The 24,457-nt window shown below is 40.1% G+C and overlaps 1 protein-coding gene across 2 annotated transcripts in view; it reads left to right on the plus strand.

Annotated features, from left to right (window-relative positions):
- Fat4 (FAT atypical cadherin 4) overlaps window positions 1-24,457 on the plus strand; it is a 127,326-nt gene that overhangs the window by 65,692 nt on the left and 37,177 nt on the right. For both annotated transcript variants that reach the window (XM_006535484.4, NM_183221.3), the window contains 4 exons: window positions 665-1,015; window positions 6,315-7,237; window positions 8,043-8,217; window positions 20,268-20,448. In XM_006535484.4, coding sequence (XP_006535547.1) covers window positions 665-1,015; window positions 6,315-7,237; window positions 8,043-8,217; window positions 20,268-20,448 — 1,630 coding nt within the window. The remainder of the gene's footprint in view (window positions 1-664; window positions 1,016-6,314; window positions 7,238-8,042; window positions 8,218-20,267; window positions 20,449-24,457) is intronic.

Below are 24,457 nucleotides of genomic sequence, written 5' to 3' on the forward strand. Positions count from 1 at the left end.
GGGCAGGGGCAGGGGCAGGGGCAGGGGCAGGGGCAGACCTACCTCTGAGTTGGAGGCCAGCCTGGTTCAGAGTGAGTTCTAGGCTAGCCTAAGCTACACAGAAAATTGCGTAGAAGTGACATTCAAATAACCCCTCTCTAGGAGAGTTTCCTCTTCACTTCCTGAGATGAGCTGTTCACTCCTTAATGAATTTCTCAGCACCTTTGTTCCCTGTATTAATTACAGAAATGTCAAATGACTACTGGCACCAATCACTGCCAGCTACAGTGTATAGGATACACATCTATAATATTGCTTGGAATCTCAGTTCCCTACACTAGTTGTTGGCTCCAATGATTATATATTGCTTTATTGATAAGTGTATCACTTGGTAGCATTGGGTGAAAAACTGTCAGAAGTAAGATGACCTCTCCGTTAACCCTTGCAGTGCAGCCTGAGCTTCATGGAGTGTCTGACATGCTCCCTGACTGTGGCTGTGGGTCCTGAGTGTGGGGGAGGGTGTGTCAGTCTAGAAGTCAGCAGAATACTGTGCTCTCTGCTTTAGAGTGACTTTCTACTTAAAATATTTGACTGTGAAAATGCATTCTTGGTCTCAGTCTATACATATGGAAATATTCCATACCCCTTGTTCCACTGATTTAGACTTGGGTTGTCTTTCCTGCAGGTTCCCTGGTGGCAGCTATTTTAGCAACAGATGATGACTCTGGTGTGAATGGAGAGATCAGCTATGTGGTGGAGGAGGATGACGGGGATGGCGTGTTCTTTCTGAATCTGGTCACTGGTGTCTTCAACCTGACCCGAGCACTGGACTATGAAACACAGCAGTATTACATCCTCACAGTCCGTGCGGAGGATGGTGGGGGTCAGTCCACCACCATCCGAGCTTACTTCAACATTCTTGATGTCAACGACAATCCACCTGTCTTCAGCATGAGCTCCTACAGCACATCCTTAATGGAAAACCTGCCTCTCGGATCCACGGTCCTTGTGTTTAACGTCACCGATGCAGATGATGGTATGTCGTTTCTGTGATGGACTTACATACTCCACTAAAATCGAGGGCCGATTTTGCATGCGTTCAATATTAATATTATATGATTAACTACACTATTCATATTTGTTTAGAAATGGTATGCTATCAAGGTGGAAATTTGAGTTTTGACTTAACTGTAGAGGATTTTTTAAAAAATCAAGCAACATGTCATATAATTGTTTTTAACTATACACATAATATGTTTAGATACTTTACAATTTTTCCCTTTAAGTTTTGCCCTAAATATTTTAGTTCAGTAATTTAGTGGTCAGGATAAAGATTCATTCTGAGTTTATGTTAGATAAAATTATTATGTGTGTGTGTATAAATATATTACTTAAACTTTTAAATTTAATTTTTATTATATTTATTCATTTACTTGGTGCATGCATGGGTGTGTGGACGCATATGCCATGGTGTTTGGAAGTCAGAGGACAACCTGCAAAAGTTGAGTCTCTCCTTCTACATTGTGGGTTCTGTGGAAGGCCAACAGACCTCGCTGTGAGCACATTAACCTGTCCAGCCATCTTGCCACCTCATATGTAACTTACACTTTGAAAAATGAAAATTTAAAGACAAAAGAGAAAAAAGTCTTAAAGAAAAATACTTGATAGTGAATAACTAAATTATACATCATCAGATGAAAATAATATTCTCATAATAATATATTGGCAATAGTATTATTATTGGAATAATATTTTGGCAAGAATCCAGTGCCTGGAAAGGCTGGGATTTGTTTAGCCTACAGTATATAATAAAGTTAAGAATTTTTTAAAACATTATTTTATTTTAATTTCTGTGCACTAGTGTGTGTGTGCATGTATGTGTCTGTGTGGGTGAATTGCTGTATGTGATTGCATGTACAGAGTACACAGCTTAGGTACTGCTGTCATTGTGTAGGCTTGCCCACCTTGTTTTATGAAACAGAGTCTCTCGCTGGCCTGAAATCTGTCAGGTGTGCTTGTCAGTCTGACTGTGGATTTCCAGAGTCCACCTGTCTCTGGGTCCCCAGCATGGGAATTGCAAATGTCTTTCACCATACCTAACATTTTTATGTTAGTTCTTGGGGATCGAACACAGGAGCTTATGCTGCAGTCCTGGGGCCAACTTCCTATGCTAAACATGTTTCTGCCTGGTATGTACATGGGTTGTGATCTGTTGAAGCCCAGTGTATTCCCTGGAGTAAGTTTCATTTACCCTCAGAACATTCAGTGTAAAAACAATTATAAGGAATTCACGTAATGCTTCAAAACTTGCTGCAATGATCCCTGCACAAGCAGCCACAGAGATACAGAAACTGTAAGCACCAAATCTCTTGTTAAAAAAGGGTGTTCCCCCCTTTAATTGTGCTGGTTAAAATTGTAAACGTTTCAAGCTACATTTAGCCATTGTTTAGCCTGAATACTTTTATCAGTGTCATTTCCTGCACCTTGGCTTAAAATAGAGGACACAGTTCCTATTCCTTCTGGATTTGGAGGATAATGCTAAGAATGACCTTGTTTGCAAGAACACCAACATAATTATAGCAAACGCTTCCAGTGTGTCTATGAGCAATGAATGTTAGCAAGACACTGAAATTAACAGATTCTTCTTAGCCTCTGGTCAGAAAGTTCCTGATAGGTCATACTGCTGTCTTCTACATAAACAAATGCTCTCGGAGAGCGACTTTGACATTTTGAGTTGTCTATGCACACACTCAGAGTTTAAACTTTAGGTTACGTAATCTCAACAGTAAAGCAAATCTTATATTTTTGTTAAGGCATCAGTCATAGCTTTATTGTTATAAATATGTATATTAATATTACTATAGAGTATTGCATGGAACAAAATGTATAGCTTAGGACTATTGTAGCAACATGTTGGATGACTGTTCTCTTACCATTCTGGAAACCACACATGCTTGAGGCATGATGGTCATAAAAGGATGTTCAGATAGTGACACAACTGTCACTTTTTTCTAAATGAGTGAGTGTGCTCATTGATCCTTGGTGCATGCTATAGACTGAGTGAGGGCCCAACCTCATAGTCCAGTTCCCTCAAGACCTCGTTGAAAGCGTTCTGTGAAGATGACTGGTAACAGCCAGTACTATGTATCTTTGCCATGTAACAAGGAAGCAAATACTAGCCTTTAACCTAAGGCAACATTTATAAATTATGACTAAATGTACACATTCACAATATAGCCAACTTTATAGTTTAAAAATGTGTGTCATTACTTTTATTTTATATATTTATATAATGTTCTACAGTCCTCGGGAATAAAGTATACACCAAATGCCAATATTATATAATCACAATCAAACATGCACATATACACTCATTCACAACTATACATCCCCTCCTACCACACACACACCTTTGTGCATCTGCAAAGCTTTATAGCAATTAAATTCCCAAGGAAAATCATGGAACCACATGACTTCCAGCAAGTTGAACTTGAATAGTTGAAAAACAACCCATATCCAGTGTAGTATTCCACTGGACTGTAAAAGCCCACCCAATAAAAATTCTAACGTTTTACTCAAAATTAAGAAAAAGTATGTGTTTCCTGTTTTTCTGCTCTGACATTTGCTGCAAGGAACAGGAGGGGAAATGGTTAGATCTTTGTAATTTTCTAAATTGAGCCAGTGTTGAGAGGAGCTCTGAGTCCTTCTGGAATGCATTTTCCTAGGTATAAATTTCAAGGCCAAGGTTGCTTTATTAATTAGACTCTTTGGAGGGAAACGTCTCCTTTAAAGTGCAACTCAGTGTAACACTGTTATATTCTCATTCTGAGATAAGGCTTATTTCTTGCCTTAAAACATTCCATGATATAACAGACACTTTGTTGTTTCAAAGATCATAGTTATCTCTGGTTTGTTTTAAGTGGCATTGCCTAATTTATTTGTGATTACCCCTTTCCCTTCATGAAAGGCCATGAGCTTTGTGACCTTGTCGTTTTCTTCTCCACAGTTTAACATTTACCACGAGGGCCATGAGGATGCTTAGATTCATGACAGCAGGCTGGAATGGCTCCCAGTTGAGCTGATTTGTGCGGATCCCATAGGTCTCTACTGAAGTCAAGTAGAATGCTATTACTGTTTCTAATTTCCATTGATCTCAGCTGGGAACCATTTTGCATGTCCACACAGAACCCAGTTTTTCATGGACAGTCTTTGGTATCACTGTGACTCCTAGGTGTTGGTGGTGGCTATGGATCTCAGTAAGAACAAGAATTCCACATTTGCTACTGGCTTTAAGAGACTCAGAACATGTACTTATTAAAACACACTTTATGTAAAAAATACTCCTGATATAATCAACTATATTTAATTTTTTTTATAACAAAGTAGGTGGAAGTTTTGGCCCTGGACAGGAGTAAGACATGGTGAAGGATGCAGTTGACATTGTCCATTCTGAAACACTGACACTTTCATTCTTGCAGGTGGATTGTGTGTGGTCCCTGAGCTTTAATTTTTCACATTTCCCCTGATGTTCAAGCCCCTAAGCTCATAAAATCTGCTTCACTCATCCCAGAGCTGTCTTCAGTAAAGTGTTTCGATGAATCACCACAAGGCATGGTCTGTGTCTCTAAAGATTTGTGTATCAAAGTTCTCACAAGAAATTTTAGATCAGTACATTAGTGTCTGACTTTGCCTTCTGAGCATGATTTCTTGGTATCAGCATGGCGGGAGAGAGAGAGAGAGAGAGAGAGAGAGAGAGAGAGAGAGAGAGAGAGAGAGAGAGAGAGAGAGAGAGAGAACCCTTCGGGTGATAGGAACAGACTACCCTGGAGAAGGAAATTCTATTACTTGGGTAATTTGCCTCAAAGGGAACTAGAGAATCAAAAATAGAAAAGCAAACATGTACTCAGGTGTTTTCAGACCCCAGAAGAATATCTTTCACAAGAAAATGCTGGCAAACTGTTCTAAGAGATTCTTTTATTATTTTAATGTTTCTTATTAGATATTTTCTTTATTTACATTTCAAATGTTATGTTATCCCTTTTCCTAGTTTCTCCTTTGAATACCCCCTATCCCTTACCCCCTCCCCCTGCTCCCCAACCCACCCACTCCTGCTTCCCAGCCCTGGTATTCCCCTATACTGGGGCATAGAACCTTCACAGGACCAAGGGCCTTTTCTCCCATTGATGACCGAGTAGGCCATCCTCTGCTACATATGCAGCTAGAGCCATGAGTCCCACCATGGTTGGTGGGGGTACCGCTTAGTTCATATTCCTGTTCCTGTTCTAGGAGATTCTTAGCAAAGAGCAGACATTGTTTCTGGTAGGTAGGACTCGGAAGGCTCAGTAATTACTTACTATGAGGTGGGAGAACAGGCCTGCCATTGTGAGCTACTTGAGACACTCTGTTCTGAGGTAGGAAGTCTGCCCTCTGACTGTTTTTGTGCTTACCTAGAAACTGCCTTTCAATGAAGTTTTAAAACATATTGGCAAATATACTTTCCTTGCCATCTTCACTGTAGTCTTTTCTGCAACTTTTAAAAATAAGTTGATAATTTGTTTTAATTAAAGGATGACACACTCTTTAGGGACAAAAAGATATTATCTAAACATGAGTCACCAACAGCATGACCCTTCTGCCTGTGCTCTTTCATGTATAGCTATATTGCTAACCGTTCCTTTAAGGACTACTTTTTCAAATGTTTGAATGTGCATAAAGTTTGAGAAGAGTCGTTTCCTTAAAGTCCATTGTTTGGCCAGATGCATAATAGGAATTAAAAGTATTTATGAGTTCTGACAAGAAATGTAAAAGGAGACTTTAAGCATCCATGACTAATGTCCTACACAGAACATTTTATTACCCTTCTCTGAAAACTGGTGTCGGCCTCAATAAATTACTGAAGTTATAAATGTTTAGCTAATAATATAGAGAGTGGCATTTGTACGGCTGGGCCCCAGGGAGTTCCGTGAGAGAAACAAAGAAAAGTTTAGAAAAATATCTGCTTTCTGGAACCCTTTCTTCCTCTTCACGTTGGTAATTTAACATTTCAGCATTGCAGTAAATAACACACCCTCGTGTATGGATCATTTGTACACCAGATTGTAAATGCCTTTCAGATCAAAAGCTCAAAGGAGACCAAGAGTCGTGTGTGCAGTATTTTCTAAGTGTGTATAGCTGTAAGTAAATCATCTACAATCACTTCAAATGATTCATGTACAATCTGAAAATCATGATAGTGGGTAACGTGTCGGAAATGCTCTATGTAGCAGAACCTTCTTGTAGCTTAGATTACCATCTCACCCATTCAATAAACTTAACTTTTCCTCTTTCACTTCTAGGTGTCAACTCTCAGCTGTCCTACAGCATTGCTTCAGGTGACAGCCTTGGGCAGTTTGCAGTGGATAAGCACGGAGTCCTCAAAACCCTCAAAGCTTTGGACCGGGAAAGCCAGTCCTTCTACAACCTGGTCATTCAGGTCCATGACTTGCCCCAGCCTCCTACCTCCAGGTTCACCAGCACAGCCCAAGTTTCTATCATCTTGTTAGATGTCAATGATAACCCACCTATGTTTCTTTCCCCCAAGTTGACATACATTCCAGAAAACACACCCATTGATACTGTTGTCTTCAAGGCTCAAGCGACAGACCCAGACAGTGGCCCCAACAGCTATATTGAGTATACTCTCCTGAACCCTTCAGGAAACAAGTTCAGCATTGGGACCATTGATGGTGAAGTGCATCTTACAGGAGAGCTGGACAGAGAGGAAGTTTCCAATTACAGCCTGACAGTGGTGGCCACAGACAAAGGGCAGCCACCTCTGTCGTCCTCTACTGAGGTTGTGGTTATGGTCCTTGACATCAATGATAACAACCCTGTTTTTGCTCAGGCTATGTACCGAGTGCAGATTAAGGAGAACATACTCACTGGAACAGATATAATCCAAGTGTCTGCAGCAGACAATGATGAAGGTACCAACGGACAGGTTCGCTACGGCATCGTGGGTGGAAACACACATCAAGAGTTCAGGATCGACTCAGTGACAGGGGCCATCACAGTGGCTAAGTCTTTGGATAGAGAGACGACCCCTGCTTACACTTTAACTGTTCAGGCCACAGATCGGGGCAGTAGCCCCAGAACGGACTCCTGCACAGTCGCCATCACTTTACTTGACATGAATGATTTTGTCCCTGTATTTGAGTTGTCTCCGTATTCTGTGAATGTTCCTGAAAATTTAGGGACCCTGCCCAGAGCCATTCTTCAGGTCAGTATACTTAAACACAGCAGGGTATATAGTACCATTAAGACTTCAGACCAAAAAGTTTCCTTCTTGAACGGTCTTCAGGATCTCCTTCATCCTCTCACTGTTGGGGGTTGGGGACAGGATCGATGCAGATATAGAAAGTCTTGAAAATCAAGGCTTATGAGCACCATGCCTGAGACTTATGTCCTTCGCATAAAATCATTTTGTGCACATTTGCTCATGTGAGTATTTTAAAATTATGTTTTACTATGGGAATGATATCCACATATAAGGTGATGTTAAATTTTGGAAGAGTTCATTTAAAATAGTATTCTACCTTCCCTCTTTGCAAAAAAGATTAAAAAACATGGTATACATCTTTGGGAAGTTTTCCACAAATCCTACACACTGGTTTATGCATAGATTTCTGCAAATATGTCTGCATAATGCATACTATAATTTGCTACTTTAATTATAACATCTTTGGGTTTATTATTTTATATATGAATGTTTAGCCCACATGTGTATATGTGCATGTTGCATGTGTGCACCATATGTACCCAGTGCTCAAGGTGGCCAGAAAATTGCATCTGATCCCCCAGAATAAAAGTTACAAATGGTTTTGAGTACCATGTAGGTTCTCGGGACTGAACCTTGGTTCTCTACAAAGCAGTCAGTGCTCTTATTCACTGAGCTGTCTCCCCAGGTCTCTGTCCCCTCTATAGCAGCACTGTCTGTACCCTTATCCCCTGTTATCTCTCACTTGGCCCACATGCTTCACATGTTAGGTAACTCATTATAGTCCCATGACTCCTCTCCCCTGTAGGTGGTGGCAAGAGACGATGATCAAGGTCCAAATAGCCAGCTCTCATATGTTTTGCTTGGTGGAAATGAAGACAATGCTTTTGTCCTCACGGCCAGTGGCGAGCTTCGGGTGACCCAGAGTCTGGACCGGGAAGCAAGAGATCACTTCGTCCTGGTTGTCACAGCTGCTGATGCAGGTGTGTTCTTACCGCTTTGCTCAGTTGTGAATCAGATCCTCAGTAGAAAATGAACGCAGTTTTGTTAATGAATCACATGTTTATTGAAATTTACTAATGATTGGAACAGTCCCCAATTTACATTGAGTATAGTTAATGAGATTTCAGTGCTAAATTGCAAGAGTCTCCCCGCTGAGGTGCAGCTTCTGCATAGAAAAATTTCCTTGTCCTGAAAGCTACTTGAGCATCTATGAGTATGGCCTTTCACTACTACATACTGAGTATGGGTCAATTTTACTGTGAAATATATTTTTTTATTAATATGTCATGACAAAATTCTTGTAGAATGCATTGTTCCATATAATCAGAGTGCTTCAAGGCCCCATTCAAACATCAGTAGGGGATTTGGGGATTATAGCTAATGACATATTCCAAGGACAGTGCCTCTCAGCTTTAATTGAGCACTATCCCCCCTTATTCCAACTCTTCTGTCCTAACCTCTCTCCCTCTCTGGACCTTGTGGAGAAAAGTAGTAGCCCTTCTGTTTTTAGTGTGTATGAATTATCTTGTCACATTATATACACAATTTTAAATCCCAAGGAAGAGGAACAGAATGCAGTACATCAGCCACACCCAACTTAACCCAAATTAATCAGAGACCTGCTCATTATGTCCAAGTCAGCATTCATCACAGCTCTCAGACTCTAGGTGTATGTATCCTTCCAGAAAACCAATGGAAATTGGCTTTAAATACCAGTCAAGGTGCCTGAATTCAGGAGAAACTCTAAGGGAGCTGGATTTAAGACCCAAGGTTTTATTGCTAAAATATTCCAGCCTCAGCTGTCATCACTCATTAGAGCTGGAAACATGTGGTCAACCCCAGACACTCACAAACACAAATACGGTTTGTGGAAAGGAAGTAGCAAGATCGGAAACTGGATGGAAGATCCAAGCCCTCAAGGCATCTGTCTCCGTAAAACTCGCAGCGCCAGGAGGGGGTCCCAGGGGTGGTGGGTATTCTGGGGTGTGGGAGGGGAGGAGGGTTTAGAGGTGCAATGTGGAGTGATCTGTGATGGGCAGGGAACAACACACACAGGGTCCTGGCAGAGAACTCGGCTTTGGAGCGTTCCAAGCCAGGAGGCATGGCAGAAAAAGACCTTCCCACTTTAGCTAGATCATCTTTCCCTCCAAGGATTCCTAAGGATTCCTGAAATCAGTGGGCTGGGCAGCAAGTGAGGTGATGTTGTATAGGTAAAGGGATATATATATATATATATATATATATATATATATATATATATATATATATATATAACAAAGTTTAGCATAGGACTTTTTTTGTTACCATCTCTATTAGCCATCATTAGGATGAGAACATTTAATACTTTGCTGAGTGTCTCACGGCCAGTGAATGGCAAAGTTAAAACAAAGATGCCCTCAGAGCTCCGGGTACTCTAAGACTTTAGAGAATGTATTCAGTCCCAAGCCATCTGGTAGATAATCAGGCAGAACACAGCCAGTACAGAGAAGGGGAGAATATTGAATCCAAATCACTTTGTTTGAATTCTGGTTTCTCCATCATCTGGGTGGATGGTATTGTCTTTCTCTACCTCAGCATCTTTTGTGAAATGGTGTAATGATGTCTTAGTTTTGGTTCTGTTGCTGTGCTAAAATACATTGAAGAAAAAGTAAGGGGAAGGGGTTGGTGTGTCTCCCAGTACTAGGTGAGAAGCCCTCACTGTGCAGAGGCCAGGGTGGCAGGAAGTCTACCCTGGTCACAGCATATCCACAGTCCAGAGCAGAGAGTAGTGTACAAATGCATGTATGTATGCACTCAGCCTGCTCTCTCATCTTTCTTCAGTCCAGGGATGAGCCTATCATATGTTACGGCCAACAGACCTTCCAGATGGATCACTGGTCTTCGCTAACCCAATTAAGAAAGTACCTTACAAGCATGTACACAAGCTAAGATAATCCAGACAGTTTCTCAGGTGATTTTGGATTATGTTACCTTGACAACAATGGACCATCACAAAGAGAAAAATACAAAATTCTTGTGAGATATAATCCTGTCCTATTTGTTAAGCTGCTCAATTTTATTACAAACCCTGCAGTATACACAAAAATTTAATAGTAATTTCCCTACAGTTATTGGTAGCAAAATTCACAGTGGAGACCATGAGTATTAATCTTGTACTCACAGACAGAAAAGCAGATATTGTGTTGAAATCTGTGCCCAGAACTCAGTTGTCAACTTGACATACATAACCTGGAGTCATCTGAAGGAGTCTCAATTTGAGAAGTACCCAGATCAAACTGGCTTGTGGCCATGTCTGTGAGGAATTGTCTCAATTGTTGAATGATGTGAGAGGGTCCAGGCTACTCTTAGGCAGTGCCACTACTATGAAGGTGGTCTGGCTGTTACAAGAAAGCAGAATGAGCAAACCACAAGGAACAAGCCAGTGAGCATTATTCCTTTGTGGTCTTTTGTTCATTTCCTGCCTTCAAGTTCCTGCCCTGGCTCCCCTCAGTGATTGACTGTTACCTTTAAGTATAAACTGAATAAACCCTTTAGTCTCTCAAGTTGCTTCTGGCCAATGTTTATCTGGACAATAAAAAACGCACTGAAAGATTTCACTAGAATCTTTTCAAACTATTGACAGTCCTGTCCATGATGACCACAGCCTGGGCCCAAATAACTTCCACATGTATTTATTTATTTATTTATTTTACATGTTTTGAAAATTTTATACTTGAGTGTTCTATTTACCTCAGCCTCTCTCCCCACAGCTCCATTCTGTTTTCCACTCACTCATTCTTAAATGCACAGCCTGTTCTTTAAATATTATTTTCACACACATGTGTGAATATAATCTCACTGAATCCATTCTGTGTTGTTCATATGTGCATGTGTTTGGGGCAGACCAATCTGGCATAGGATAACCTATCAGGGTTCTGGTCCCCAGAGAAGACTGATACTCTCTTTCTCAACAGTCATTCATTGTCTATAGCTATTCATCTACGGGAGGTACCTTGTGAGATTTGCCCCACCCATGTTATAATATTGATTGGTGTCCATGTACACGTCTTGTTTAAATAATTTAAATGGAATTAAACTACTTAGAATGTTAATGCTCTCCTTAAGAGCCATAGATGAACCAAATCTCCAGTGCTAGGCATGGGAAACCTCCCTTTGAGATGTTAGTAAGAAAGTCCAGGGAATACCTACACCCAAAACAATGCAGACTTTTCCTGTTGCCTTTGGAGTTCACAGTAAGACCCTCCAACATTTTTGATATTATAAGTAATTCCATGTTCATTGTAATACAAATGTCAGTGTTATCAGGTTTTGTAATCTATAATTCAGTCCTCTTTTCTTGGCTTGAGATCTCTGGCAATGGACTTAACACTGGTCACCATGATTAACAGTCAGAGCAATAGGTGACATGAGAAAATGCAGAAAAGTGTGAAGGATCTGGGATATCAAATGACATGGTGTCAAATTCGTAGTGTGTGAGGATCAAGGAAATGTCATAGTGCTCTTCAGGACAATCTCTGACAGTTTTATTCCAAATCTTCAAATCACCTCTGTTCTACTCTCTTGAAACTCTTACTCACTCTGTCCAGCTGTGGCAATACTCTCTGTCCAGCTGTAGCAGTACGCTAAAAAGTGATGTCAGAGCATTTTAACCAGGCAGAGCCCCAAACCCCTGACTTCTTTCTTACTGAACTCCAGAATGCCCACCTTGCTGTGTTTTTGTTAGTGACTCTCTGCAGGCAGTGCAAGAGAAGCTCCCTCTCCTGTCCTCATGGTAAGCTCCGCTCATCCTTTCAACCCAGATGAACAACTAAAGCAGAACAGGGCATATAAAAATTCCAGCTCAGCTTTTTAACAGCATTAAAATGCTGAACACACTGCAGCTTAATCAAGCACAACAGTCTGCTTGTCTTTAGTCAAAGATATGGGCGCCTTGCCAGCTTGATGTGCTGATTGTTGACATGCGTGTCATGTGTGGCTTACTTTTGTCTCTTCATGCGTATGCACTTAACAGGGTAGAGGCCTTTCTGAACCTATGTTGCCTCTATCCTTAATGAAGGAAAGTGATCCGTTTCTCCAGGTTGAAGAGATCATGTTGACACAGCTAACGCCCTTCTCAAGGTTACATGCCCAGTTTCTAATAGCCTCCCTTGCAAGGGTTTGCAGACACTGTCATCGCAGTGTAGAGAATACAGGTTGTCTTAGGTACAGTAAACAGCATCAGCAGAGAAGCCAGCATACTGTACTTAAAAGTTCACTGTGGAATTTTAATTTATAAAATATAAAGTCTACCCTGGAGTTAAATATATAGACCCTTAGTGTTCAACCTACAATCAGAGATTTCTTCCAGGCTCTAACCACAGTCCTTTGGACACATTGTCTGTAACTAATAGTAAAAGTAATGCTGAAATATAATATGTATTACACAAATGTAATATGTAATGCACATAATATAATATGTATTACACAAAATAGCTAAGAATCTGGCTTATTAGCTATTGATATTAAGGCTCTTGTTTGATAAGCATGTCTTAAGTTTAGTAGGGTCACAGTAAATAGCTGTGATTCTGAAACCCTGAACAGTGTTTACACAGCTGGTAAGGGGTAAACCTTACCATCCTTTGTCCAGTTTCCTCTGCACATTGAGTTTATTAACAAGTGGGTTCAGGTTCAGCAAGGTTCACAACTGTTTTTGAGTGGATCTCATGGTCTTCCTCTCCACTGTAACTCCTCTGCTCACGTGACGGCAAGGGCAACAGCCACCTCAATGCCTGTCTTTCCTCCTGCATGCTGTTTTTTTCCAAAGACAGCAGATGAACCTTTGCATTAGGGTTCTCTAAAGTCACAGAACTTATGGAATGTCTCTCTATACTAAAGGAAATTATTAGAATGACTGACAGTATGCAGTCCAACTAACCCACAATGGACAACTGTGAACGGGAAGTCCAAGAATCTAGTAGTTGCTCAGTCCCACAAGGGTAGGTGTTTTTTCAGGTGATCTAGATCTATATAAGCTGGTATTCTGAAGAAGTAGATTACAAGAGGTATGCCGGCAAGGAAGTGTAAACAGGTGAAGAAGGAGAAAGAGAAAAAAGTTGATGAAGAAGAAGGAGGAAGAGGAGGAAGATAGTGTCCTTATATAGGTCACCAGCAGAGAGTATGGCCCAGATTAAATTTGTGTACTAATACACCTGGATTTGGAACTTGCCTGGGACAAAAAACAAAAACCAAAAAAACTCCAAAAAACAAACAAACAAACAAAAAACAAACAAAAAAAGATCCAGATCAGAGGGCTATGTCTTCCAGCCTCAAGACCTGGATCACAGGTGTGCCCTCCATTCTGGATTGTACTTCATTTTAGATGTACTCAAGTTGACAACTAGGAATAGTCATTGTGACCTTTATTGTCATAAATTGGATCATTGTATCTCATTGTTGTCTTAAAAATCCTCCAGTGGTTATCCTTGACCACTGCCCAGCTATTCAGGCACTTCTGATGTTCTTGATCCTCAAACACTTCCTAGACCCTTACCCTGAGCAATCATGGCACAGGGACTGCAACTTCCACTCTGTCTCTTTTCTGACCTGTCTTTCTGTGTCATAATATTATAGTCTTAGCAGAATTTTACTTAGCCTAGGGTGGTTGGGGCATGCTATAAACTCAAGAAGACCTTGAACTTCTATTCCTAGTTTTGGGATTGCAGGCGTGTACCACAAGGCTTAGTTTATAAAGTGCTGGGGACTGAACCAAAGGCTTAGTGCATTCTAAGTAATTATTTTGCACTTAGCTATAGAATCAACTAAATTATTTTTCATATAGTATAAAATCTGGGTAAGTGATGGGGATCTTGAAGAAGTTCGGTGAGAGAGGTAAATATCAAAATGTGATGTATGAAATTCTCAAGTATTTAATAAATTCTACTAAATTATTAAAATTTAAAATATTAAACATTTGAAATCCAAAACCAAAATTTTCAGGGCAGATTATCAAGAATTATTGTAGACATGTTTTATTTGAGATATAATGAGAAATGCTTTTCTTTTTTTCTTATAGTATAGAATAGAGTTTATTCAGGGCATGGGGAGGAGAGTTAAGAGGGTAGTAGAGGCAGAGAGAGAGAGAGAGAGAGAGAGAAGAAAAAGGAGGAGGAGGAGGAGGAAGAGGAAGAAGAAGAAGAAGAAGAAGAAGAAGAAGAAGAAGAAGAAGAAGAAGAAGACGACGACGACGAAGTAGAAAAGTAGAGGGTGTCCATGACCATGTGGAGAGAGGGGGAAGGGAAAATCCCAAGAGGGCAAGAGAGAAGCAAGAGGGAAATATTTATGATTCTACTTCCTTAAAGTAGCTCTTAGAGGAGGCTATTTGTAAATTAGTCTTCCATTTACTGGCCTGATCATATCAAGAAATGTACATTCAAGGATTTCATGCCGTACTTGGTAGATCTGTAATATGCTAACATGACATGATATGTGTAATGTACTCCACATGCATGTGTAGACAGGCTGAGGATCTGCATTTAATAAGAGGATGAGATTCATCTTAGCATAAATAAAATCCTTTGTCCCTAATCTGTTTGTTGCTTTAGCCAGAAAGTTCTAGAATGACTGTGAATCCACATAATTAACAAGTCTATGGGGAAAAGGTCAGTTATCAGAGTCTCTAATGAAAGGCATTCATCATCCAGCTGAAAGACAACATGGCTGCATTCTGAGGCAGGGTGGACATTGTGTTTTTAATGGAGAAAAACATGATGTGTTTGCAAAACCCAACCTGAAAAAGTTAAAGAACCAAGCACCATGTGCCACCTTCCTGGTGAGGAGATGACAGCGTTTTGAATTAATACTGTCCACCTGTTGCTTAGATGGGGGAAGGACCATGGGCTCATCAATGGATCTGTGTTAAAGAAGAGGCTAGAGCAGTGTGCAGGACCTGACACAGCTGAAGGGAGTTTCACTGACTATTTCAGAAAGGTTGCATTTTGTTGTTACAATTCTGCCTGAGTAAAAATTGCCTTGTGGGTTATGGTGAAGATTTTTAATAATAAAAATTATGTCCATGAGCCAATGTGAATATAGTGGTGGACTTTCCTTTAGTTATCAGAAATCAATGTCGTGGGATGCCCTTGTACATTCGAGTCTAAGGTAACTGTTTATTTCCAAACAATCATTTTTCTTTTTATTTCTAAAAGAAAAAGTTTTCATTTTAGCCAGGAATTTAGTAATTCATTCCTTACTGTTTTTTTAATACGTTAACATGTTAATTTCAACATTATTGTTTCATTTCCTCTCATTTCTAACGAGGCTTTGCATCATAGCTCTTAGTGACATAAGTATTTAATTTTTTGCTGTATATAATCTAGCCTTCAATCCTAAAGAACTTTACCACAGAGGATTTTATTCTCTACAGGTTAAAAACAGATACAATTTAACTTCAAACAGTGCTAAATCAGACCTAGGATTTCCATTATATTCTGTAAGAATAAAACATAATAAGGCAACCTGGTCTTTGCTCTTCTGTGAACTTGGAAGCTAAGGACACAAGAACTCTAACAGCAGGGAGGAAAGACCTTTCCCAAGTTACAAAACTTCCCACGGCTTCACAGGTAAACGTTACACACAGCAGCTCCAGGCTTGATTCCTGGATTCTGTTAGTCTGGCACTTAGCGTTCCCATTGAGTGGCAGAGCAGGTGGAGTTCAGTGTTTGGAGACAGCTCTGGTGTTTCATGGTTTCAATGTCCGGGTGTCTGTTTCCACTCTCAAAACAGCAATTCCTCACAGTGAACTTTTTGTCTGAATAAAAGCTTTAGCTGATGTTTAATTTTAAAAATTTAAAAAGTTACTGTAAACTGCCCTTGCAATAAGATTTAAGCCACTTTGACTGAACAGGACACACATAGCTGTTACTTTACTAAAGAAAACTATTTCTTTTCGTTCACCTTATCTCTGTAGAGTACAGTTTATCCTGTCATTTTTGAAATATGAACATATGTCAAATGATACCTGTCTATGTATGTTTGGTTTATTAAAACATGCTCCCAGGATGAGTAACTGGTCATAACATAGTATTATATGTGAAAATAATTAGATAACAAATCTCAGTGACATATAAACTCCATTTTCTGTGCTTTCTGGATTCAACGGCAAATATAACTTGCGAACCTCTAATGGTAACATTGAATGGCTGAATTTCAGGCCATTTTCAGGGGTGATTTGATAACTGTGAGAAAAATGGCCCAGTCTCTCAGTCATAAATACCTGGCCTTTATTGCATTTAACACATGTGTCATCCCAGGGCCAGCACACTGGGCTGCACGCTACATGGTGGCTATCAGGAATGAGGTCCATTGAGAAGTAATAAAACGGGGTAAAAGTTAGATTTCTTCTGCTCTGGTCTTTCCCACTGGGAAAATGTATGTACTGGCAAATGAATAAGATGATTAATAAAACTAACTAAATAAAGGAAGCTGAGAACCACAGGGGAAAATGTATGTAGTGTCTAAGAGCCATAAAAGTGACATAAAAGTTGCATTTTTGTGAATTGTAGAGTCCAGCGATATAGTCTAGTTTATTACACTTATGTATGTTTTCTGAAAATGCTTGCCTGAACCATTTTCTTTTGAAAATAGTTCTTTAAACTTACTTAAATGTCATTTTGATATGTTTGAACGTACAGTGCTACCAGTCATAAAGGTGCTACACATTTAATTAGTTCCCAAATTCCAAACCAGAGACTGTAACTCAGAGGCTTTCGTTTCGTGCTTTTTTTTTCGTATATTTTAATGTAGGAAGCTTCTTGTAAATTTATCCATGCTTATACATTCATGTGCATGTGCATATATAGATAAATAAACACACACATACATGTTTTTATGTAGTATGTACAATTTTACAAAATGAAATCTGAAATTCCTATGTCTTATGGTTACTAATTACAATTAGACTTTTGGAGTACAGTTGCCATTTTGACTTCCAATTGAAGTGTCTTTCTAGCTCCAGTAATTACAGGTTCCTGAGCCATTGCCTTCTGCTTGGATTGTATGCTTGGTCTTTTCTTTAGGTCACACTCCACTGGGTGTGTCTCTCTGTATGCTGCCTCTTTCCCTGACTGTGTCAATTTTGATAAATGAATCCAGATGAGCTGTGACCATCTGGCTTTATTACAGCACTGTTATCAGATCTATTGAAGCTACACTTGGCTCTGTCTTTTTCTGGGATACAGATTTCATTAGGCCTTCTGGGTGCATGCAGTTAGAATACACCTTTGACCTTTGTTCCCAGTATTGCTTTCTGACCCCAGCTGTAGGCTGTCATCTGCCTTACAAAATGGTTCTGCTAAGGTTTGTAGATCATTGGGCACTGATTCATATAGTCAGTCTGTAGCACTGGTTTCCACATGTAAAATGAAAGACGTTTAACAGACTACTCATGTACTATTTGTGTAGACATTTACAAAGACAAGTAACAGTTTCTTCTGCCTCCATTCAACTACCAAGTTCGAGGAAAGCCGATGAGGGTGACAATGGAGAGTAAATGTGAATACTAAGGATGCCGAAGTTTGACATCAGATTAGTGGATGGAGGAAAGGCTGTTGAAAGAATCGATGACTCCATTTTCTTGTCCATATTCAGAATTAAATAAAGAAGAACCAATTCTTTAAATTTTAGAGTAACAGTAAAATTAAAAACAACACCTGCTTCATGTAATATGTTTTCAAATGAGAATTGCCCACATTAAATGTGCCATTATAAATCTCATATTAATAATTCAATAATAATATTAGGGCTGGAGATTTTGGTCAGTGGTTAAGAGTATGGAACGGTAATATTGGGCTGGAGGATGGCTCAGTTACATACTGTTCTTCCAAGCACCTATGTCAGGAGGAACACACCACCTTGTAGCTCCAGCTTAGTAGAGTCTGATCCATTCTCTGTCCCCTGCATACAATTACACTCATCTGCACACTCCCCCTAAAAAAAGCCAACAGCATATATGTGATTATATATAAACACTTATATGTATATATGTATGCATATGTGTGTGTATTTGTGTGTGTGTGTGTGGGGGGGGTGTTTCTGCGCCAAGCTTAATTTTGATTTCATGATTAGTATACTCATGTTAAGAAACACTGGTAGAAGGAAGCTGAAAGATACTTGATGACTAAGAAGGGTACTCTATTTGTCAAGGCTACTGTAGAAATGAGACTCACCGGACAGTAGACTTTCTCATAGCTTTCTTGTCGTCTTCTTGTGTGAAGTGAGGAGCAGTGACTGCTGGGATTGATGTTATATGTGGGCAAAGTAGAGTCTGGCACTGGCATGGTGGTGGTGGCAGTTGGCGTTTGATAAACCTCTTTCCCTAGACTAGAAGTAAAGAGCAGTGATTAGGGGTGCTTTCTTGGGTGCTTGCAAGACAACTTTGTGTATGGAACATTCATAACATAACCTTGCTTCTGCTATTTACACTAAGCAACTATTCAAAACATGAGTGTGGTTTTAAAGATTGCAGTGGATTATAGGTAGAATATATGGGGATCTAATTTTCTGTCCTCTAATGTAAACCTGTTTTCTCATAGACAATATTTCAATGGTCATGTATTTTAACATAACTTAATATAAATGAAATGCCTAGTGTAATATAGTACTTATTTAGAAAGACATAGACACATATACAGTTTGTGACATTAATTCTCAACATGTAGCCCAAATTCTGTGGGTGAGTGTCTAGGAGGGGCTATGCTTCACTCCACTCTCCACCTTTTATGCTTGTGTAAGCTATTTTATCTGATGTGTAGTTAGCTTCCTGTACAGGACCCATGAAACAGATCACCATTATGTCAATCTGTAGTCTGCTGATTGAGGCTCCTACACATTTTACCTCCAAGGCTGTTTGGTCCTGTGCCTTGAGCAGCTACAAACTTTCATCTGGAAGAGACTTAAATTGTGGCAAAATAAATATCATCAAATGACAAGATTACTAGAAAAAAATAACACAGAAAGGCAGTGAACCTCAACATCAGTCTGTGATGATCAAGCTATTCCACGAAGCATGTGCCAGCCAACTGGAGGTGTCGCTTTCATCTCAGAACCCGTGGGATAAATACAAGTACTTTGTAAGCTTCCTACAGAGGAAGACGCTTTGGGGGAAGAGACGAGTAATCCCTCAAAGATAAAAAGAGAATATCTGGGCCTCATTTTATTTAGTTAAAGGCTGTGTGTTGCATACCCTATGATTTTATTTGGAAAAAATTAACATTTGAAAAATGGCTTTGAAAACACAACCAAAGGAAATGATTTTCCCTTTAACTATGAAGGAAACCCACAGAATTCTAGCCATTCCCCATTAGATGTGTCTGCTGACTTTGGACAACACACATTCAGCACTTGCAGCTTGGTTGAGGGTTCACTCTGGATTAAATGATGACAAGGGCTGAAACAACGTTTAAATGACTTATTGAACGTTTATAGCAAATAGCAAGTAGGTGCAAAATAACTTTTATTAGCCCATCAATATGAAGATTTTGCTGGAATATAATCCAAAGATCTTGTCCTCACTATAAACAAGTATTTATTACATAGAAAAGAGGCTTAAATACTTGAGGAGTCTTACTGTATATTCAGGTTGAATTGCTGATGGTCTCAGGCATTATGTTGTTTGAGGACCTGCACAGTCAGTGTCCAGGTCATTCCTGTTGGCTGTTCCAAGTCTGATGTGCACTATTTTAATACAATTTCAGATACATTATGGGTAGTGTGTCCTCTGGGGTGTTGTTCCTGCTTTGACGAGTCTGTACTTTTGAGATGGAACAGAAGCATGCCAATGTGTTTTTGTGAAGAGTCATGAATAGGCAGTTGAGCTCTTAGGTCACCAGCAGGGGAAAAATGAAAATTCTGTTACAATTTTCCATGCAGAATAAAAATAAAATCACATCTTATATGATTAGAAATTATTCCACAACTCTGTCTACAGCTAATAATTGTGAAATGTATGGTTGTGGCTGTCTACAAGCATTGAAGTTCTATTGTATTTTCTTCGCAGGATCCCCAGCCTTGACGGGAACAGGAACAATCAACATCATTGTAGATGATATCAACGACAACGTCCCCACTTTTGCCAATAACATGTACTTAACTTCAATTGCCGAGGATGCCCGGACGGGGACAGATGTCCTGTTGGTGAATGCCTCGGATGCAGATGCTGCGGCAAATGCTGTCATCAGGTCTGCACACTGAACTCCATAACATATTCCTCATCAACTCTGGTCTTTAACAGCACATGATATCTAACTTCACTGGGGATTCCATATTAATACTGCTCCTGTGAGCCATTGTCAAGCAACTATCCTGGAATTGAGAAGTAGACAGTAGCGTGTCTGCTTCTTCTAAGTCTGTGGATATTAATCTATTTCTCTATTTCATCATTTGCAGAGTTCTTTGATGACACAACTGTCCCTTTCTTTATTTCTTCCTTTCTCTCTGTCTGTCTGTCTGCCTGTCTGCCTGTCTGTCTGTCTGTCTTTCCTTCTTTCTTTTGTGCTATTTGTTGCTAACTCCTGTTTTTATATCTTGTGCTCATCATGGCATTGGGCTGTTCTGCACTATGCAGCTGGCTGGTGTTAACCAGCGATATGTAGCTGGGAAGAGTGCAGCATAGCATCACACACAGGTGCTTGAGCAGGGTAGGGTGGTGGAGATGAGGCTCAGTTCTGCCCTCTCTCTCCTCACTGAGCACCTTAACGGGGTGACTTTCAACACGATGACTTTCAGTTTCAGAATTTTAGATGGGAGTTGCTAGTTATAGTCATGGTCAGACTTAGAAGTGTCATATATCACTTACAGAATGTTCTAGGACCAAAAGCAGCTTCACCAATAGGATAAATACACCCAAGGCCTGAAGCAAGAAACCTTGAAGACTTTATAACCAAGTAGTCGCTCCAACATTAACATGTTTTCTTCATCTAAAAGTTTCTTTATATAAATCCTGGTAACAGAGGACAGCAGTGTGGATTCTTGCTTAAAGAGATGCAGAACTTGTAATGTGTAATATTTGGCTACTATAGTCCCATTTTCTTCTTATCAGCTCCTTCTAAATAGATAAGGAAAGATTTCCCTATTTCAAGAGATAACCCTTGAAGATACATTTCTATAATTGTGTGGGGGCTGTGTGAGTTAGGTGGGTAAGAACACAGTGATCAGAAGACAGAATCTGAAAAGGTCTGAGATGCTGTCAAGTAACAACAACATATGCATTAATAATATGGCAATGTATGTATTATATGGCAATGGACCTATTAATTATATTTGTTATTTGTTATTTATTCTTGTTATTTGCTATTGATTTCTCATGAGCAAAGCCTCTTGGGAAACCAGTTTCTTCCTGCTGCCAAGGATAAGGTTGCATGAGGTACAGAGTCAATCACATTTAATAAACATTGAGTCGCTGATTGAGTCTATGTTAGATAAGACTAAAGCTCTGCTCCCATTGAACTTCCACCCTTTGCCAGGTAGTCAGTGAAATGCAATGAAGTAAGATTGTCTTGCATGCGGTTGTTCCCATGAAGGCAAAAGAAAATGACCTAATTAGGGAAAGAGTGATGGGCATGTTCATCCTTATTTTTACTGTGACAAATACTTGCTTGAAATATCTAAAAGAGGGGAGGGTTAGTTCTGGCCACAGTTGCAGAGGCTTTAGTCTGGATCCAGGACTCTGGGCCTGGCATAAAGGAGGTCAGCATGGCTGAGGGTTGCTCACTTGATGGTAGCCCGAAAGCAGGCAGGAGTCACAGGAAGGACAAGAGCCAACATAAACCTTTCCAATGCATGCTCCAGTGACTCACGTCTACCCAGCAGGCCTTGTTGCTTACCGCGCCAACCTCCAGAAGGCTGTTCACATATTATGTTTGGGTCAGAGCTTCTGAAGACACTCTTGTAGACACATCCAGAGGTATCCTTTCCTAACCTCCTGACTTAGTGTCCAATCAAATTTCAGCAGTACTTGTCATGGTTTGTGAAGCTCTAACAAAATATTTCAGAGTAGTGAGCCTACAATTTGTTTTGACGTATTGCATGTTATAGTAGTTGATGGGAAGGACTAAGGTTAAAACAAGGAGGGGACAGTTTCTATGGTGACTCCTGCCGCTGAATCCTCTGGAGCAGATGATGCTACAGCAGCACAGAAGGGGAGAGCAGATGCAGATAGACATATCCCTGAAGACAGTGTGAATTCCTTCAGGTGTTGTCAGTATGTTAGAGGGACCTGACATAGGGAGGGATATGAACTTGATATTTTCCTCTAAGAAGGTCACCATGCCAAGGTCAGAATGGAGAAGGGGTTAGACAGTTAGGTGCAAAATATTAAGGCAATCTAAGAGCTTTTGGACTATGATATAAAGTTATGATCATTACAATTTACTTGCATATCAGTAACTTTGGCATGTTTTAAAGTTGAGGTACAAACATAGTGCTACTAGGAGACTGAAGAAACCTATAAAGTTCCATTAACTTCAGTCTCTTTCTTCTACTTCATCCACATTGGTGTCTCTCTTTTTCTTTTTTTTTTTCTCTGACAGATTTTCTTCTCAATAGCTCTGTTAGTCTCAGTCACCGTGGTGCTCTGGCTACACATAGTTAGTTCTCTGAATTTCATATTTCCTGCAAAGCAGCTAAATAACTCTCACAGCATTTCCTGCACACACACACACACACACACACACACACACACACACACACACACACACACACAGAGAGAGAGAGAGAGAGAGAGAGAGAGAGAGAGAGAGAGAGAGAAAGAGAGAGAGACAGAGATGGCAGTGCTATGTCTATTACTATCCACCATGTCTGAACTGTCATTGTGATTGTATGACTCCTTACCTACACCCGTTTATTCCATGATCCCATTCTCATGTTCCCACGCTTCCTTCGATGCTCTTGTCAAAGCTCCAGTTTAGACTACAGGTAGCCTAAGGATATGGTTGAACATTGTGCTCCCTGACACCTGGCTACACTCTAATGTACATGATATATAGATACCTATGCCTATGTGCGGGTTCACTGTTCAACACTAAGGTATGCAGGCTGTTTAGCCTTGCATCTTCTGGTTCAATGTGGGGTGTGGAGGCAGACTAGATCTTTGGTCCAGTCAGCAAAAACATCAAGTCACTAATCATCCCTGCACTGATGCATTAGTCTTGTCTGTGCAAATGAAAGAAGACATTCTCGGAAAAAAGCAGGGTGAGTACCAAGTCTCTGAGGTAGGAGAAACTTGGGCATCAGGGAAAGAAAGACTGGGTAGGTGCTGTGTGCATGGGTCTTGGAAAACTAATGAAGAGATTAACATTTTCTGTTTTTTTATAGGAAATAAAAAACCACAAACAAACAAACAAACAAACAAACAAACACAAGTGAAGGTTTAGGCCATAGCATGCCTCACTGGAATTTTGAGTCAATTTTATTGTGTACTGTAGAAAGTAATTCAGAGAAGGTGGAACCTCAGTCAGTGATGGAATGGGCTGTGGCCAGAAGCGAAGCTTGGGCATCTTCTGGCTCGGCCTTTCTCAACAGTCTCTTGGTATTTTCTATTGCCTATTACCCAGTCTCTAGATTCCAAGACCCAACAAATGGGCTCAGGAACTTCCCAGGCTTATTGTGCCCTAAAGAAAGCCAAGCTTTCAGCACCATAAAATCATTGTCTGGCCTAGTGAAAGGATCAGGACTTTCCCAAGCCATACAGCCATGTTCATACCCCACTCTGGCCAACACCAAAGCTTAGCGTATGGACATACAAAGATCAGATCTGGCTCACTGCTGCTTTTGAAGCCTGATTTCTGAACCTAGCCATACCCATCTGAAACAAACAAACAAATAAACAAAAAAACCCCACCACCCTTTCTGTGTTATCTTACACATGTTTTAACAGACATCTTGTTGAGGCTGGAAACACTATCAGAAACCTATATGGAAAAGGTTGCCTGGGACTCTACCTTTCTTCCTTTGACAGCAATATTCTATTATCAGCTTAGCTCCTTATTCCCTTCTTCAATCCTTAACTCTCTCTCTCCCTCCCTTCTTTCTTTCCTTTCATTCTCTTCCTTCCCTCCTGCCTACCCTCTTTCTCTCTTTCTGAGATGGTCTCACTAGGTAACTCTGGCAAGCCTGAAACTTGTTATGTACTCCAGGTTGACTTCAAACTCACAGATATCTACCTGCCTCTACCTCTAAGTACTGGGATCA

This window comes from Mus musculus, chromosome 3 (assembly GCF_000001635.26).
Source record: "Mus musculus strain C57BL/6J chromosome 3, GRCm38.p6 C57BL/6J".
Lineage (NCBI taxonomy): Eukaryota > Metazoa > Chordata > Mammalia > Rodentia > Muridae > Mus > Mus musculus.